The sequence below is a fragment of the Vicugna pacos genome, chromosome X (genome assembly GCF_048564905.1).
Source record: "Vicugna pacos chromosome X, VicPac4, whole genome shotgun sequence".
In the NCBI taxonomy this organism is placed as follows: Eukaryota; Metazoa; Chordata; class Mammalia; order Artiodactyla; family Camelidae; genus Vicugna; species Vicugna pacos.
In genome coordinates this window covers 78,612,867-78,632,098 of record NC_133023.1, presented here as the reverse complement: position 1 = coordinate 78,632,098, position 19,232 = coordinate 78,612,867, and the positions used below count along the sequence as shown (strand labels likewise).

General features: G+C 40.5%; 1 protein-coding gene across 12 annotated transcripts in view; it reads left to right on the top strand.

Moving 5' to 3' along the window:
* Positions 1-19,232, top strand: part of PAK3 (p21 (RAC1) activated kinase 3) — a 240,585-nt gene extending 221,353 nt beyond the window's left edge. For all 12 annotated transcript variants that reach the window (XM_072956778.1, XM_072956771.1, XM_072956780.1 and 9 more), the window contains 2 exons: positions 9,098-9,235; positions 12,536-19,232. In XM_072956778.1, coding sequence (XP_072812879.1) covers positions 9,098-9,235; positions 12,536-12,625 — 228 coding nt within the window. In that variant the 3' untranslated portion in view covers positions 12,626-19,232. The remainder of the gene's footprint in view (positions 1-9,097; positions 9,236-12,535) is intronic.

Sequence of the window (19,232 nt, the reverse complement as noted above, 5' to 3'; positions counted from 1 at the left end):
TGAAATGCCCACTCACATGTTTTACCCTGTGGCTTTTTAAGTCTGTGTTTTTGCCAATGAAAAATGACTTCACCAAGAAAATCAGGATTTGCTTGATAATTAAGATAATTTCCAACCTTTGTCGTCATTTTTTCATATACCTTTTCCAACCTGGTTGCAACATCATTTTAAATGGCCATTTGCATTCTGAGAAAAAGATACTCTGAGATGTCTCATATAAGCCTCTCAGCAGAGAAAGTTAACTTGATTAAGGCAATCTTAGCTCTATAGCTGGAAGAGCCAGTGCTCTAACAGTATCCCAAAAAACAGACCTTTTTGCTGTAGTTCTCTTTTTCCTTTCTTCCCCCTCTCCTTTCCTCCTTCCCTCCCACCCTTTCTCCCTCTCTCTTTCTCTTTCTTTTATTTTCTTTCCTCCTTCCTCCCCCTTCCTTCCTTCTTTTTGCAAAACACTGCCCCACTGCTTAGATGGCAGATTTCATCAGCAGTTTTCCTCTTTGAGTGGCCAACAAATGTGAGGAGACAGGATAAGGAACAGCCTAGTGTCTCAGCCAACTGTATGCATCATGGAAGTTGAAGAGTGAATTCTGCCCCAGGTCTGCCAGTCAGGAACCCCATGACCTTGTGTAGATTACTTCTTGCTGGGCCTCCATTACCTTATCACTTCAAACAAGTGGAATTTGACAAGATCATTGGTTACCAGTGGACTCCACAAATTCCATGGACTCCTAGAATTCCATGGAGGTCCTTGGGGCCCAAGGAGGAGATCATGTGGCTCTCGGTTCCACCAAAACAATTCCTCTTTAATTTGTTTTCTGCATTTGGCTCCCACGTGAAATTCAGTTAAATAAAAGGAGAGACTCATGGATCTCTCACTCTGATTCTGTGTCCATAGGCTGTAGATAGGCTACAGCCTTCCCTGAGTGCCCAAGGGGCCATGATCTGAGTATGTGTTGCCTGTAGGAGCATTTCCAGAGTTGTGATCTTCAGAAAGCTACTTGGAGACAGTACTCTCATCATCTCCTCATTAAATCTATATTCTGTAGAGTAGAAAGAGCCCTCTTTCCCTACCAAGAAAGACACTTGATCGTGATGTGAAACATGCTGCATGTGGGACTTGGGCAAACCCACTGTGCTAGGAATCGTGGGGAGAAGCCAGAGAAGAGCACGGCAGTGATAAAACTGTTGCAGGAACTCATGGTGCACACTCTGGGGTAGATTGGGAAGAATTGCATGTTATTATGTACAGAGCTGTTCAGCTGATGAACCACATGTAAAACGGAAGTTGAAACCAATTTATGTGAGCAGTAATGTAGGTTTCATAGATCATATCACAGTCCAGCTGTTGTTTGATCTAATATGGTCATTTGGAAAAGCCCCAAAGAATCAGGGAGTTAGTCCCTTCCTGCTCCAATATTCTGAAATGAGATATGAACATATGTGTAATGGTAAATGATGCCTTGAAACTAGATACTAGACGTGGGTTGAAGAGAAAATGGGAGGTGATGAAGTCAATACACCAAATATGGCTGATGTTTTGAGAAGTTTGATATGAAAAGGACCAGAGAAATGGGGCAGTAGCAGAATGGATGCTAGGATTAGGTCCCCCTGACCTCCCTGATATTTTTTTAAACACCTTTTAATTAAAAAAAAAAGGAGAATCAACAGTGGAATCAAGAGCAAAGCTGCAACAATACGCATTAAATGGTTGTAATTGAAACAACTGAAATACCTTAAGACCTGAACTCCAGACATCAAGTACATTTTCCATCTTTTGAAAGGTTTTCATCAGAAATGAGAAAACCACTCGTAACTATATCATGGGCATCTATATGACTAGAATTAGATCCTGGCGAAGAAAAGTCACCTAAAAGATTCGAACTGAAAAAACGCATGACTGAGTGAGGCAGCATCCTTGGGGCTGTCTCTGGTGACGACCCATCTGCCTTTATCTTTACTTCTCTTCCTCTTCATTCCACCAGCCACCTACTCTCTCCATTGTCCTTTGGCCCCAGTCCTTGCCTGGTATTCTCCTGCTCCCTCCGCTTCTCACAGTTTTTTTCTTCTACCTCCTGCTCCATTCTGCTTTCCTTCGTTTCCATCTCTGTGCCTACCCCACCCCCACTTACAAAGCCCCTGTGGTTCTAAACCTTGGGTGCTGCTTGAGCTGCCCAGGGCTGCTTCCTGAGCACACAGAGCCTGCTCCACGGATCTTGATAAGCGCTATTAATCCTGAGAGATTAGAATGAGCATGTGCATCGTCAGGGTCATCTGGTCTTTATTTTCTGGCAGTGGCCAACTTTTTATGCTTGAAAGGAGCACTCTGAAGCTAGGCCAACACCTCATCAGTCGGTGGTACCTCATTATCTTTTATTTATTTTTAATTTTTATTAAAGTATAGCCAGTTACAATGTGTCAATTTCTGGTGCTTATAAGGGGCTAGAAAAGTAATAGGTTCATTTTAAATGACTTTTAAAAAACAACAGCAGAGCACCCCCACCATGCATAATTGGTGACAGATGAGAACTGCCATGTAAGACAAGTAGGAAGCTAAATTAGACCACATTGCTTATTCTGTTATCACACTGAACTGTTGGGTGCAGTAAGTCAAAGTATGCAATACAAGTTCAGTTATAATGTGGTCATTTCTTTTTTGTAGGTTTGGCACCATTTACTCTCTTCTTAGAAAGAAATGTCTGGGGTCTTTCATGAAATCCATAAACACGTCGGAGGCAGTAATTATTCTGGCCTTTAACCTCTGAAATCCAATGTCACGAGTAAACTAAGTCATAAGGTGTCAAGTCACTTGTTGCCAAATCTCTCCCGTAAAACATTCGAAAATAGTTGAAAATTCTAAAATGAGAAAGGAACCAGGACAGCAGTAGGTTACAGGCAACCACCAGCATACGCAGTATTTATAAACCCTCAACGTACACTTAGACGCTGATGAATAATAGGAAACCTAACTGGGTACCTGCTCTTTTTCCTCATTTCCTAGCAAGTGGAAAATGATTGACCTCAAGAGGGTCCATTTCCTATGGTAGAGGTGGAGGTGGGGCTGCTCATGCCCAGTGGGTCTCATTTCTTGAAAAGTCCTTGTCTGCCCCTGCTTAGAACTGCTGCCTCAGAGGCTGGGAACATCGCAAAGTGGTGTCGTGCAGTGGTCCGGAGCATGGACTCTGGGCTCACACTCCCTGGATTCAAATATTGACACCCTCATTGCTGGTTGTATGATGTTGGGCAAGTTATTATATTAACCCTACGGCCCTCAGTTTCTTCATCTGTCAATAGGGCATCACAATCGAGTATACCTCGGGGGTTGTTGTATGAAGCAATGAGCTAATAGTAATCATTCAGTACATGCTAGCTATTAATATTTCCCATGAAAACAGTATTTATAACCAATATTGAGATATAGATGAAAAGCCCTCTTGGTCTTATAGTTACATTGTTAAATAATCTTTATGGGCTAGGCTGGGAGCCTGTTTACCATGTATAACATGATTTCCATGGGAAAATGTGTTTTAAGTCCCAAATATTCAACTTAGAAAGAAATATTTGCAACACACCCTCTCTGCTTTATTAAACGGAGTCTTTATATCAGTGCCGGGACCTCTCAGGGTTACGAACACATTCCCATGTCAGCCTCCTGGTTTGTTTTCTAATGTCTTAACCTAAACTTTATAAATTGTTACAATGAACTGAAGTCACAAACTGAAATTTTTTAATTAAATGGTTAGTCCTGTTGCAAAACTGCCTTAATGAAAATTTATTGGGTACATATGGATTGTTTGGGGACCTCTTTGGAGAAATGTGGTAACTTCTCAAATGATTACTTTTATCTTTTTTAACTGAGGAAATTGCCAATAAGTTAAATTGAATTATTCCCCCAATTGGGTGAAGTAGTTTTCTCTGAGTACTTAGGTAAATTTGGTTGCACATCAGAGTCCATAGAAAGCTGCAATATTTGTGTGCTATTGCCAAGAGATACAAAGTTATTAAGAATTCCAGACCATCAGAAACTTCTAGGTAATGTATCTATCACAATGAAGAAAGGCACTATTATTTGGCCAAAAGTTATCTAACATTACAGATAAGGTCAGTAGGTCATGGGACCTATGTTCCCTCCCTTTAAGAATTAAACAGTCCTTGTTTAATGATGTAGCAGAAGATTAATCAAGAGCTCCTTTTCTGTTCAAGATCAGTCAGAGAAGACTAAGTTTCTGACTGTGTTTCAAGTTCCAGAGAGAACTTGTCTCCACTTCCTCTCTGGGTTTGCCCACAGCAGATTACCATGTTGTGGTCCTCTTCCTCCAGCTTTCCCTCCCTCTAAATGGCATTCCCTTCGAAACATTGCTTATGGAGCGCTCTTCCTTCTCCCACACTGAGGAGTTGGGAAGTCAGAAGTTACCACCTACCAGACCTGTTCAACTCAGAAAGGGTGCTCTCTTCAGTCTCCGTGTATCTTCTTATATGTTTAATAGTTCACTTTAGGTTCTGAGCTTTCATACTCTGTATAGCAAACTCCATCATGTTCCTAGCTCAGTTAAATTGATATATACATTTTGGCTCTCATTTCATTTAGCAACAAAAACATTGACTGAGCACCTCTTTTGAGCCATAAAATCCAGAGACAATCATGATGCAATTCTTTTTTATTTTTTCATTCATGACACAATTCTTACCTTCACGGTCCAGGGAGACAGACCAGTGAACAAGTAACAAGAATTCACCATACAGTGTGAAAATAGACGTATAAACAAAGGGCTGTGGTGGCTCAAGGAGGGAAAGGCTAATTCTGTCTGCAGGGTGACCACCATCTGAGTTTGCTTGGCATTGAGGGACATAAGACCTCCAGTGGTAAAACCCAGGACAGTCCCCAGAAGACCGAGGTGGTTGTTCACCATATCTATCTGGGAGAGTTGAGGAAGACTTTAAAAAGAAGATGCCATTTGAAATAGGAATGAAGAGGCAAATAGAAATTTCCCAGGCACTTAAGGGAATAGCACTTTAGGCAGATATGAAAGAGCATTTCTTATTATGGGAGTATGACTAATGGGCAATGAATAATAGGTGAGCTTTGGCCAATGTGTGTATGAATGTGGGGGTGGGCGAAGCAGGGCTCTAGGGTGAGAAGAGAACAGATGAGGACTGGAGACGGAGGCAGGAGCCGAATCATGGAGGACCTTATATGCCATGCTAAGGCATCTTTACTATGTCCTGTGTTTTCAAACAACTGTAGTGATCCCTTGATTCAAATTAAACCTTGCTTGGAAGCATAAATAAATAGAGAAAAAATATTTCTCTGATTGAAACACGTTTGTGAAGCAGTGTCCCAGAATCTCTACATCTACCTCCTCCTCCCATCTCTTTTTCCACGTAGCTATTATCAAGGGGAATTTGGGGGGTATAGCCTGAAAACCACATCTGTGGACCATAGGGAGCCACCAGAAATTTTTACGGCAGAAAAATGGATGCCATGATGAGATTTAGGATGAGATAGATTGTTAAAGAGGATGGACTGAAGAATAAAAAGGCTTGAGTAAGGAAAACCTATAGGGAGGCTGTCGTAACTGAGAGAAGTTTGGCCTTAAGCAAGGACTTCAGGGATAGAGGAAAGTGGATAGATCTGAAAGACATTTCTAAAGGTTGCAGGAACAGAAGCTACTAGACTGATTATAACAAGGGTTGGGGGAGGGGAAGGGTACTGGAGAAGGAGGAAAAGTCAAGTATGATTCTGTGGTTTCTTCCTCAAGGAGCAACCAACTATAAAGGAAATGTCTAGTCTAATTTCTTTTTTTTTAGTTGAGGTATAGTTGATGTACAATATCTAAGTTTCAGGTGTACAACATAGTGAGTCACAGTTTATACTCCATTTATAGTTCTTGTAAAAGATTGGGTACCTTCCCTGTGCTGTGCAATATATCCTTGTAGCTTGTTTATTTTATACATAGTAGTTTGTACCTCTTAATTCCCTACCCCTATATTGTCCCTCTTCCCTTCCCTCTCCCAACTGATAAACCTCTAGTTGGTTCTCTATATCCGTGATTCTGTTTCTGTTTTGTTATATTCATTAGTTTGTTTTACTTTTTAGATTCCACATATAAGTGATATCGTGCAGTATTTGTCTTTTTCTGAGTTGGTGGGTATTATGCTAAGTGAACTAAGTCTAATCTAATTTCTCAGCCAGCTCATTTTCTTTGAGTTTTCACTAACACAGATAAAACCAAAATGTGATCACTTACGCGTAGATCGATTTCCCTCAGTCTTTCTTTACATAAAGCTAAGACTTGACTTTGCTAGGAAGACCCTTTTTGCTGTGATTATTATATTGCCTACAACTGTATTAGTCTCTCATTAGGAGGGCAGTATGTAGCAATTTTCTTTTTTTTTTTTACAAAGGAAGTACACAGCTTACATACAAGTTTATTTTTAAGTTAATTATTTAGAACTCAGAGTGCATTTTCCCATAGAAGCAGCATCATGCATAGTGAGTAGGTTCCCAGGCCAGTCCACAAAGGCCAGTTTAGCCATAATATAACTGAAAGTGTGGATTTGTGCAATGGAAATTAGTTGGAAATAATACTGTTGCAATTATAACGAAAACAATAGTTGAAAAAGAAATCGTCTGGGTTTTTGTTTCCCTCAAGGGGTAGTACTTGATGAAAAGCATGTTTAATCCTAGGAAAACAAAGAGAACTAGATGAGAGGTTTTGTGTAAATTGGATGGCACAGCTTTTTAGATTTATTTTTTAAATAATGTTTTTGAGGGTTTTTTAAAAATAATAAAAGCAGTCATGTTCATTGTCAAAATTGTGGAAAATTGAAAAATACATTTGAAAAATTAAGTCACTAATAATCCTACCACCCAGAGAGAACCACTGTTAACTTGGTGGAGTCTTTCCTTTCAACCTGTTTCTCAGTACATGGATGGAAGAGAGGTGAGAAGGACTTGGGTAGAGATGTATACAGACTTGTGAGAAGCAAGATTATATGGAGTAGAATGTATTGGGCTAAGAATGGTCGAAGAAGGGTGAAACAGTGAGGCAGTATCACATGCAGACAGACTTAGGGAGAGTGCAAAGGGAGAAAAGAGATGTGTTTGTTGAGGACTGGGCTTGGCTACAGAGCAGAAAAAAGCAAAAACCGGATGGAGAGTTTGGCAGATTTGTGGCCAGCTGAAATAAGAGAGTTTTCGGAGGAGGCAGCAAATGTAATTTGCAGTAATCAATTTTCTTTTAAGAAGACAACAGAGATGGCTTGTGCGGACAGGGGCTTCAAGCATTAATCACTAAGCCCATTGCTTCATTACTTGGGTGAATGAAACTAGTTCTCAAAGTGTGGTCCTGAAACCAGCAGCTTCAGCATCAACGGGGAACTTGTTAGAATGCAAATTTCCAGGCCCCTCTGCAGATTTACTGATCAGAAGAAACTCTGGGCATGCCCCAGGACTCTGTGTTTTAACAAGCCCTCTAGGTGTTTCTAGTGCATGCTGTACGTTGACAGTCACTAGATTAAACCTTCTTAACCCTTTCTAAAGTACATTTGTGGAGGTGTCTGGGAAGGAGGAAAGATACCTCACCAGTGAATGAAAACTGGCCTGGGAAAAGACTTTGATAGAAATATTTTTAATAATAATATTAGGAGTCATGGTGGAAAAGAAGGATGGTAATTTTCTGCAAAGTCCAAGCAAGTTCAAGAGGGAGCATGTCTTCATAATAGTTAGGGGTCTGGTCATATAGGCAAACATAACCCTCGTGTCAGTACCTTGAAGAAAATTCCTACTTATCCTTCAGGACCCTGTTCAAATGCCAACCTCCTCCATGAAGCTTTCTCTGGGCTCTGGTGTGAATTGCTTTATCCTCCTATTTACTTAGCACTTGCTGTGTTCCCCTATTAGCTCTTGTCTCACTGTATTGTAGCTACCTGTAAGTCTCTCTCCTTCACTAAATTATGTCATCTTCAAAAGTAGGACATTCTGTTATTCATCTTTGAATCACCAGTGTCTAATATGATACCTCATACATAGTTAATGCTCTGGAATTGTTTCCTTAGAGGAGGCATGAAGAATGGCCAGCTTTTATGGCTGTCAAGAACCTTTGAAAGATGGGTTTACTTTTATGAATTGACCATGGTCCTGAGTCCAACTCTGTGCCTTGAAGGCTAGGGTCCTTGATTCTGTCAGCACACTGTGAGTTGACATCTCTCAGTGGTGGCCTCCTTACACAACAAAAGTCTCAGAAATATATCAGCAGCATATTACTTTACAGTAGGACACAAGATTACTGAAGTCAACTTTCCTCATATTTTCTCTTATTATAGGTAGATTTTTGTGGGAAGCCTAATTAAAATCTGTAGGGATACACCTGCCACAGGACAGAAGTACCTGAGTCCCTGGGCCCCCCAGGTTACTTCTCATCCAGGCACTGCCATTTTCTGATTCTTTGTACTTCTCTAATTCTACAAAGTAGTCCCTGGTCTGCTCACAAATATTCTTTGATCAAGATAAACATGTAGTAAATTACAATCATCTCTGCAACTGTGCCTTCCAGGGGTTATATGTATATCACCATGATTAGATATATGTGTGTTCCCCAATCCTTTAGTGACAGATTCACAGGCAAGTCCTTGGTTTAAGTTCCTAGGTGGCTAACACACGTTCATTCTACATGGATTTGTACTGGCTTAACTCTCAGAGGACCTTATAACCTTATTGCCAAGCTTTTGGGGGTGGGAAGCCCCACTGTCACCTCAGTTACTACTACCAAGAGTAATAATTTCTAAATGTTACAGAAACTTTGAAATTTATGTCAGTGTCATTCTCTAAAATAGAATTTTGAAGACCCAGGGTATAAACCAGAAGAAACTGGATTTAGGGGGGAGGGTGTAGCTCAGTGGTAGAGGGCATGCCTAGCACGCACAAGGTCCTGGGTTCCAGCCCCAGTACTTCCATTAAAATATAAATAAATAAATCAACCTAATTACCTCCCCCACCAAAAAAATTTTTTTAAAAAAGAAGAAACTGGATTTGTCTTCTGTGCTCACTCACGATCCTAACGTGTATGTGCTGAATAGATTTTTTCTAATGTTTTTCCTATAGGCATTATATCTGATAGCCACTAACGGAACCCCAGAGCTCCAGAATCCTGAGAGACTGTCTGCTGTATTCCGTGACTTTTTAAATCGCTGTCTTGAGATGGATGTGGATAGGCGAGGATCTGCCAAGGAGCTTTTGCAGGTGAAAATGAAACAGGACAATGACAAAGAGAGAGTCATTATATTGAGCTTTTCCATCTCAATGTGTGACAGTCAGAGAGCTCTGTCAAGAGATGTCTAGTTCAAGTTAGGCTCTAACCATTTGATTTGAGAGAGACCACAGGCACATAAGGATAGGCATGCATCTTCTACATGATTGATTGGCATGTTGCCTCTCTTCTGAGAAGTTGGCAGTTTAATCTGTAAATCTCTTTTGTTCTTCCTGGAGTCTTATTTTGCCAGGAAAAGAAAAACAATGTGAACCTCTGGTGTTGCTGTTTTGTTCTAAACTTTACTTGTGCCCCTGGATGTTGTATGCAGGTGCTCTTGGCCGGAGGTAATTCTCTACATAACTATGCAATTATTTCCATGGCATTTGCTACTCTAATGCTTTACTGGTCAAAGCCCCTTTGCTTGTGATGCCAAATGGCAGGCACCTGCTTGCCTGGGTGAGTACCATCCAGTGGTGAGTGCCTCTGTAACCATTTGTCCTTTTCATGGCTCTCAGGGACTAGTATATACAATGGTAATTAGTACCTACTTTGCACCAAATTCTTTACACACGTTCTCTCACTTTATTCTTACATCTCTCTAGGGTAGATGTTCTTATCCCATGTTACAGATGTAGAAGTTAAGGCTCACATGGCTATTGAGTGGCAGAACTTGGATTTGAGCCCTGAATTGTCTGACTTTCCACCACACAAACCAATTTAGAGGGGGAAAATGCATTTATATTGACAAAGCAATGCATGCCCAGGATTCCACATATACCTTCACTGCTGGGGCCTGTTCCTTGGGGAACAATATCAGGATTTGTAGTAGCAAAGCAAAGTGACTGCTTCTTCTCCCTGACTTTGAACACGTAATCTAGTTAGACAAAGGTGTAACACGGTTATACAGGATGTTGTGAACCATAGATTCAGTCTATTCTAGGCCCAACCACACAAAAGTTCCTGTTGCTTCTGAACTCCCTCCAGAGACAGAGAGCCACACTTAGGCAAACATCCTAACCCAAATCATACCTGGGATAAACCAATGGGGAGCAATTAGAGAGGCTACACCTTCTCTTTTCTGCTGCCCGTGAGCATTTCACAGGCTGTCGTGGACCCTAAAGTGTCAAATCTGAAATAGTCATTTATTAATCTTCTCATTGATCCAGCCTCAAATTATAGATGAGAAACTTGAACTTTTGAGTGCTTCACTTCCATATCTTTGCACCTCTCCCGCCACCCCACAGACACATCCTGCTACACATTGCTGTCAGGCCTTCCTCCAAGGATGAGTGCAGGTACAGGTTCTCTTAAGGTAGCTGTGTAGTCATATAGGTAGTTGAATCAATTATCTAGTTCATTCCTTCCCCAGCAGTACTTTGATCTGAACCAGTCAGATAACTGATGCAAAACTACTTTGAGAAAACTGAAGTTTGTTGCATCTCTTCACTTTGTACACATAGGCTATAAACTGTGTATCATCTCAAGTCCATATAACTCCATTCTCTGACTCTAGCCTATCACTGTTCATTTTAGAGGCTGGAAAGGAGAAAGCTACATGACATTCACAGAACTGAAAGGCTTGAGAAAAGACACAAATAAATTGATATTTGTTGAGCAACTTCTATGTGCGAGGCTTAAGTTCACAGTCTCCTTGGGAACATGAAAAAAAGTGCAAGATTGTTTAGAGACTCGGTCAAACCAAGTGGCTGTTCAAGCAGTAAGTGCCACAGGTTGATTAGAGAAATACTTCTATAGGCTATGGCATTCAGAAAATGCCTGCCAGCAGGGAAGAGTTTAGCTGGGCCTTGAAAGATATCAGTTTTAGATAGTTCGAGGATAAAGAGGGAAGGAATTTCAGATGGAAGGATTATCGCGTGACCATAAGCTTGTAGGCAAGGTTTAAGGGAACAGAAAATAGAAAGGGTAGCTGAAGTAAAAGAGTTCACGTAAGGAAGCTGCAGGAAATAGGACCATGGAGAACCTTGAACACCAGGCTGAGGAGCTGGGGCTGCAGGAAGTGGGGAAACACTGAAGATCTCTGCAGGACACACATGATGAAAGCTTTGTTTAGGAAGGTTAATCTGGTGGTATGCAATAAGAATTAGCAACAGAAAAAAATGGAGGCTGGAAGATCAAGGGAGAGTTATTGTTGTAATTCAGGATTAGGTTGATTAAGCTCAGGGAAAGCAAGCGATCGTTGTAAAAGGTGTTGAGAAGGAGGCACTTGGTAACTGATTGCGTGTAGAACAGAAGGGAGAAGAATACGAAAGTGACTCCGGAATATCACACCAGTGGTAGCATTCAGCAGAAGCAGAAGTCATAGAGGACAATACAAAGGCTAACATTTACTGGCCTCTGTGTAGCATACAAGGAACTGTCACTTACCTCATTTAACCATTGTAATAAGCAAAGGAATGGATTGAACCTAGGTGCTCTGACTCCAAAGCCCCTGTAGCTTACAGCACATAAGCGTACCCTGTCTGGGAGACTTAAATATACATTTTTAAATGTTGAATTCAAGGTGGCAGAAGGACATTCCAAACGAAATACCCAACAGGTAATTGGAGAAACAGAACCAGAGTTCAGGAAAGCAATCAGGTCACACGGCGTATATTTGGGAGTCATCCCCATAAAGTTGATGAGAGGTTGGCACCATGGAAAGAAATAAGCTCTCCAAGGAATTAAATTTGAAAAAGAAGATGATGAGAGCCAAGTTCTGGTAGATGGGAGGAGGACGTGGAACCAGAGAGGAAGATGGAGAGGGAGTAGTCAGGGATGATGCATGTGGAAGAGAACCAAGGCAGTAGAACTGGCCCCGGAGAGAACATGTCAAAGAAGGAAGGGCTATTCATTTGTATTGAGTACTGCAGAGAGGCCAAAAAAGAGATGGCAGAGGTACACTATTAGGTTCAACATTTTGGAAGCCATTGGTTTCAGGGTTAAGGTCATTAGTGGTCAGCAGAATACACGTTTTTCAAGCCTGAGAGCTGCTCCGGATAAATTCATCAGTTTAAGAAAAGCAGAACGTTAGACCTGCAAACACAGTAAGATTTTTACAAGACCCCTACTCTGAAGTTCTCACTCTGCCTGTCAGCTTCTAGAGGATGTCATGACACTGAAGAACAGAAACATCCGAAGGACAAAAGCTGGCACTATTTTTTAATGATGTTTAATTGGATCCACAAAATATATTTGAATGAAAAAAAAAAGGCTCCTTGAAAGGAGAAAGTAACATACGTGTTGGAGGCAAGAATTCCAGTAATTCCTCTTTTTCTTTCTTCCTTTTGCAGCATCCATTTTTAAAATTAGCCAAGCCTCTCTCCAGCCTGACTCCTCTGATTATCGCTGCAAAGGAAGCGATTAAGAACAGCAGCCGCTAGGACTGCAAGCCTTACCCCCTCCACCTCCCTCCCGAGTAAGGCTGAGGTAAAACTCCGCTGCAGGAAAGATGGAAGAAAAGACAGTCACATGGGGTGGGGCTTCTTTAACTTTCAAATGAATAGAAACTTCTTATAAGCCTTTTTCCTACTCCCTCAGATTATGTAATTTATTTGTAAGCCTGAATCGCAGCCCAAACAGGGCGGCAATGTCGAAGTGGCCATAAAGTGGTCACTTCCACCGTGAAGCGAAAGAGCCAGTAGTGAATCCCTTCATTTTGTGCATTCACTTTGAAGAAAAAGAGATTTCTCAAAGATGCACACTCCCTCTTCATCGTGTCGTGTTCGTTTTTAAGTTAGAGAGTAGTCCCTCTTGCATTCGAACCTCCTTCAAAACTCCTTACCCAATGTGATGTTTTTCACTTGCATTGTCATTAGCTGTCCAGAAAAAAAAAAGATGTCAAAACGTTTTTTTAAAAAAAAAGAAAGTAAAAAACAAAAACATAACAAAAAAACAAAAACAAAAACAAAACAAACAAACAAAAAAAAACCAGAGCAAGTACTGTGTGAACATGTGGAAGTCCATGCCCTAACAGAGTTGAAATTTTTTATTCTTCTTCTATAGTGGTGGCTTGGTTTGTGTACCTGTTTTTCTGCATTTGTATTGGAAAATGTTTCTTTTAAGACATTTTCCAAAAGCAGAGAGGAATATGTATGTTCAGGAAGGGCTTTTAAAAACTGTATATCTAAATAAAGTTCAAATGGTGAAATCTTATCACATTTTCATGATGCTGCTTAAGAGGTAGTTGATTTATCATTTGTAAACCAGCTCGTTCATCTCATGATACCTGAAAAAAGACACATCAAAACTGTGGCACTCCAATTGGGTGAGTCCAGGTCCTAAACCTAGGAAATCCTGATAGGAGAAACCATACTTAAACACAGCTGGGACTTTCTCTAAGAGCCGAAAGGAAAACAATCTAAGTGTGCAGTACTGAAATCCTTGCTGGATAGTAAGTAAACGAAGATTAAGATTCCGAATTTAATCCTCTCTTGTGCTTGTGGAACATATACACTGTGAAATCGGCACATCGGGAGGCAACAGACCCATTAACTGACATTTGCTGATGATAAGAATGATTAATCTTGACAATTTATAACGTTTTAAATAATTTTTAAAAGATCTGGAGAACAGAAATATTGTAAGCATTCAACTCTATAAGAAATGGGAGGAAAACTACATCCCGATCAACATTTGGCTTGAAGTATTTGTTCCCATTTTACCTGTGTATCACCAATTTCTGTCTCCAGAGGTGGTGTGATCATCCTTAGTTCTTTGGGCTTTTGAATTTCAAACACGTGTGTAAAGATTTTGAGGTTCTCCTGTGAACAGAATTTGGGTTTGCAGTCATATAGCCCAACTGAATTCCTTTTGGGACTTGGCGAAAATCTGAAAATTTGACTGTTATTTCACCATGTATCAGTTTATTAGGAATTTAACAGTTGGCACTTCCTGAATCTTCTGAGAGTAGAAAAACATCTGGAGGGTGTCTGCATAGAAAAGGATATGCTTCTCTTTCGAGTGTATTGTCAGTTTTATAAATTCTGCTGAGTTGTTTCTCTAAGCCTTTGAAAAGCTAGCAGTTCGTGCAGTAGCAGGTTTCTTGATCTATAGTATGTCAAGAATCTGAATAGAACCTATCTACATTCAGCAAGAGAGGGAAAGAGATCAATGACCTGGGCCTCTCTCCTTCTCTGCCGAGGCACATCCATCCATGTCATCATCTATCCATTCCTTAAAATGAAAGCACTTTCTTTAGAGAGTTTCTGCTAACCATACAGTGCACATGTTTATGTTCAGGAAATGACACCACTGGTGGATTTCCTATTTTCCTATTGTTTTCTTTGACTATGAAATTTGGATGGGGCTTAACCCTCACCCCCAGAAAATGTCCACAGTGAGATACAACAACAAATGTAAAAAGAAGATCGAACGGTAATATTAATTTGAAGCATACTATGTTATACGTCACAAAAATGGCTGGGCCTGAAATTTTTAATGCCATAGTGTTTTCATAAGAGAGAGAGAGAGAGAGGCCTTAATTTTTATTTCTTTTAAAATTAAGTATTTTTTAAATTTTTCATTCATAGTGCCAGGGAATTCAATGAAATGATACCTGGGATGCAAACAGAATTCGGTCCATGGGTAACTAAGCCCTGCCAGTGGAGAGAGCCCCAACCCTGGTTGGGAAGCCCTAGGTGTCCGTTAGCATCCCTTGTATGTCATAAAGGCCCTTTTTTTGGTAGGGGGAGACCTGGAGCAGTGATCCTTCAGATTACTGTAAGTAGAGAAATGGCTGCTCTTCTATGCTTTCAATTCAGCATACTAACAAACGAGGGGCCCGGTACGTCTTTATCACATCCCGTTGTACCAAGATTTTATGAGACTATATACCCCAGTAGGCTTTACTCTTACAAACTTATATCTATGTAAACTTTAAAATGAGAACAGCTTCTAAAGACCCTTCCCCGTGTTGGAGAGTTATGTATATTTCTAATGAGTATTAGAGAGAAGCTGTTTCTCCTGCCAAAATGATGCTGAAGGATTCACATTTGGTACACTTGACCAAGTTGGACTCCAGATGGTTAATAGTTTATTCCCTTTCCCTGGATTTTTTTAAAGCTCATCTTGACACAGGTGAGTCTATCCGGATCTTTAAAAGTCGCTGGCGTGCCCTGAGATGATGAGGGTGCATCGTCGAATGTTGATTCCAAAATGTCCTGAGATAGGGGTAGGGCAGTGGGAAAGTCAGGGAAGGGTGAGAAGCACAGTAGAGATTATTTATTTAAGAAAGAAGAGAACATTAATGTTGTAGCAAGGATCCGGTACGTTGTCATAATCCCGTGAGGATTTTTGGATGATTAGATCCCCTCAAATCAGTCACCATGTTGGGTAATGACTTCGTTCTTGCTGATCTTGTCTTTGTGTCATTGTAAATATTTGTGTGTCCATGTTCCATTTTGGCTACTGGATGGCCAAGTCCTGTAAGAAGATTCAACTCAAGTATTTATTCTTTAATTGTGTTATTCAGATTTCTTTCAGGCTTGTGAATTGCAACCCAATGTTTGAGTTTAACCACCTGATCCCCCCATCTTTCCCTCCCCTGTGAAGCACATTCCATTGCTAAAAGAAAAAGAAATACAAAATTGCTTCCTGTCGTCTGTATAACTGTTTTGATAGTTTGAGATGTTTGTCTATAAAGGATATTTCTCAGCTCAAAGATCGTGTAAATAATTATATTCCTTTGCTCAATGGGTTGTTTATTTCTAATAGGGCTGCCAGTTCTCAGAGAGAATCTATAAAATCACTTTTAAATAACATAAGCAGAGATTACGACTATGTAGTAATAAGCGTGCATATGGACAAAGACTGGGAACACAGATAATTGAAATCAGTTGTGTTAGGGTGGTGGGATTATGTGAAATTTTTTTTCTGTTCACAATTTTCTTTGATGTTGTTATAATATTGCTTTATAATAAATAAACATCAGAAAGGGGACTATAGAAACATAGAAAAGACGCCGGAAGCAGACACCTTCTGGCCAGAGCCCAGAGCATGCAGGGCACAGATATTTGCTAGTTACAATTATTCCATAGGCTTTATATTTGCCTGGGTGCTGAGTTTGGCACACGCTCGGGCATGGCACGTGCTTTCTTAGGGGACTAGTATCTATAAGTTAAGGCTAGGGAGATGTTGCTATTAGAACTCCAAACACATCCTTCTGCTGTAAAACTGGCTGCCCCCCACTTTGGTATGGTATTGAGGTTTCTGTTTTGGTTACTTTAGATTGGAGGGCTGACCTTCGATTAGCCCCCTGGATAACATCTGTTTCAAGTATCACCTTTCTGGATCATTTTACTAGATTTTCAGGTTGAATTTTAGAAGAATAGAAGGCTAAGATTCCCCAGCCCCAGCCACTTCCTTGGCCAACAGGATGTAACATCATTCAGGTAGGATTTTCTTTTAATGACCAGTAGGCAAGTCCTGTTGATTTCAGAAGTTACGACTTGCACTTAAAAGCTGGCTGTGAAAACATTAAGACAAATATTTAGAACTGCCTTGGCCTGTTGGCATTCAGGCACCGTCCTTTTAGCTTTGGCCTGAGATGGTGGCCTCTATGTGCTTTCTGTCTTGCCTGATTATAGGTTGTACGCAGTAACTACCATCATTTTAAAAAAGGGAGACTAGCTACCCAGAGAGAGGAATTTCTTTCTAAGTCATCAAAGAAATTGTACGTGAGGGCTTTTATAAAGGGGTAGTGGCCTCAGATGTTCCGCAGTCTCACCGAGAGCAGACCTAATACCCAGAGAACCCACAGCCTTTTCTTTGGCCATTCTCAACATACATCTACTTTGGAGAGCCTTAGCCCTGCCATCCCCAGTTTTGAATCTCATGGTCCTTTTCTGAGCTACTCACAGTTAATATTTGGTTAAACAAAGGCATGGCCAGTGATGCAAGCTTCTCCCAGTCTCTGAGCAAGAAGACTGAAATTCAGCATTTGTAAACTGACAGTCTAATAGGCCTGGGATTTGGAGTGAACTTAACACACAATTCTGAACATATATTTGCATGTGGATTGGGAAGGAAATAAATGGGACCTTGGAAATAATGGAAATATTTTTCCTAAGAAAGAATTTTTTCATAAGAAGTTTGTTTCTGATATAATCTTTCTGTTGGTTAGCTTTCATGTTTTTTTTTTTCACTCCTTTTCTCATCCCACAGTCCTTTAGTGACCAAATGAATATAACCTAACTCCTCATGCATCGGGAGAGTCTGTTTAATATTAAACAATGTCTAACTGAATCTGCAAATGCGGGAACTGAGATATCTCTTCCACGCGCACACTTCTGTGTTCAAGTAGACTCTAATAACAACAGGTAGCACTTACTGCCACGTAATGTAGTCACACTTGCAAGATAAACTGAGAGAGGCTGGTTAGTGCCATCAGGGTCTCCTTTGGAAGCTGCCATCAGGTGAGTGCTATCCCATAATACCAGCAATAAGGCAAGGTACCGTGTTCACCTGATTTAGGACCTAAGAGGAAACCAACAGCAATTAGAGAGAATTAGTCGGATGCAGTGGAAGAAGTACTAGCCCGGAAGTAAGGATACTTGGATTCCAATATAGGATCTATCACTAACTTACTGGGTGACCTTGGGCAAGTCACTTAACTATTTTGTGGCCATATCCTCATCTAGAAAATAAGGCTCTTGGACTGGTTCTGTAAGGCCTTTCCAAAGGCTCTAACATTCTGTGGTACTATAGGTTGCCTTGCAAATTCAACCTGCTAACGTGATGGCAAATATCACCTGCTTAAGCCTGGGTCTCTTATGTTGCAGTTAAACAATAGAACTAGGTACAATAATGCCAAAAAAAAAAAAACCCTCAAGTACATGAAGTTAATAATACTAGGGAATGTTGATAAAACTTGTGGCAGCCTTCCAGTTTTTTCACAGTTGTTTTGTTGTTGTTTTAACGTCCTTTTTCTGTTGAGTGTTCCCATTTTCATCTTCCATACAGTCTGTATGTAAAGTCTGGGTTTCATTAAGCTGTGGCCAGTATTTGCTACTAGAACAGAGATACACTGTCACACTTGCTAGAGTAGAACTGTACTTGGGCCTCTCCGTTCCTCTGAAGCGGTGTTGGGCTTTCTAGAGTTTACTTCTTAAATGGCACAAGATGGCAGAACCCATGCATTTTAATGACTGGGACTACTGAGTGAGCCTGAGCACTTGCAGATTGCAGAGAGAAAAAGGGAAAGGTGATTACATGCTATTAGCATTAAGGAGTGTTGACATATCTACTTGTTGGGAACCAAAGATAGCATTTCTGATGACAACTCCCTGAGGGATGGGCCAGTTGGATGAGTATGCTACTGGGAAGAGGATAAACCGATAGTCAGTGGACAGTCCCAATGCCCTGCCTACAGCAATGCCAACCAGCCTTGAGTGTGAAATTCCGGTTCAGTGTGTGTGCTTGTGTGTGGTGTGCTTTATGGACCCGCATATACTATAGTCATTAGTGATGATGACATCTTTCATGGAACTCTATAACCATTAGTGGGTTGAATTTTAAATCTCAGTACATCAGCAAGGAGGAGACAGGTCACAGGGTAGTGATGTGTACTGGGATTATACTCATAATAGCCGGACAAAACCAGTTGAGGAGGATCTACATTTCATTTTTTATCAGAATTGTATCTCATTTGGCTGTGCATTACTTTTGTTGAAATGTGTTATCTGTAAACCCATGTGTAGTGAAATTCTTCTGTAACTTTGGATTAAAGGTATTTATGGTCTTTTTGTTTGTTTGATTTTTTTCAGTAAGTTATTTCTTTTGTGGACCTGCTGATGGTATGGTTCCATCCTTCTGACCTCAGCATTCGATCTTTTTGAGGACTTTTGTTTCCAATACTGTTATTTTAAATTGTGGTTGAAGCAATAGAAAATTGAAATATGGATTGTGCATGACTGTGTCTTGAGTGTAAAAATATTGCAGTTTGAAACTTGGACCTAAAGTATTGCAAATAAAAATGACAAACATCAATGA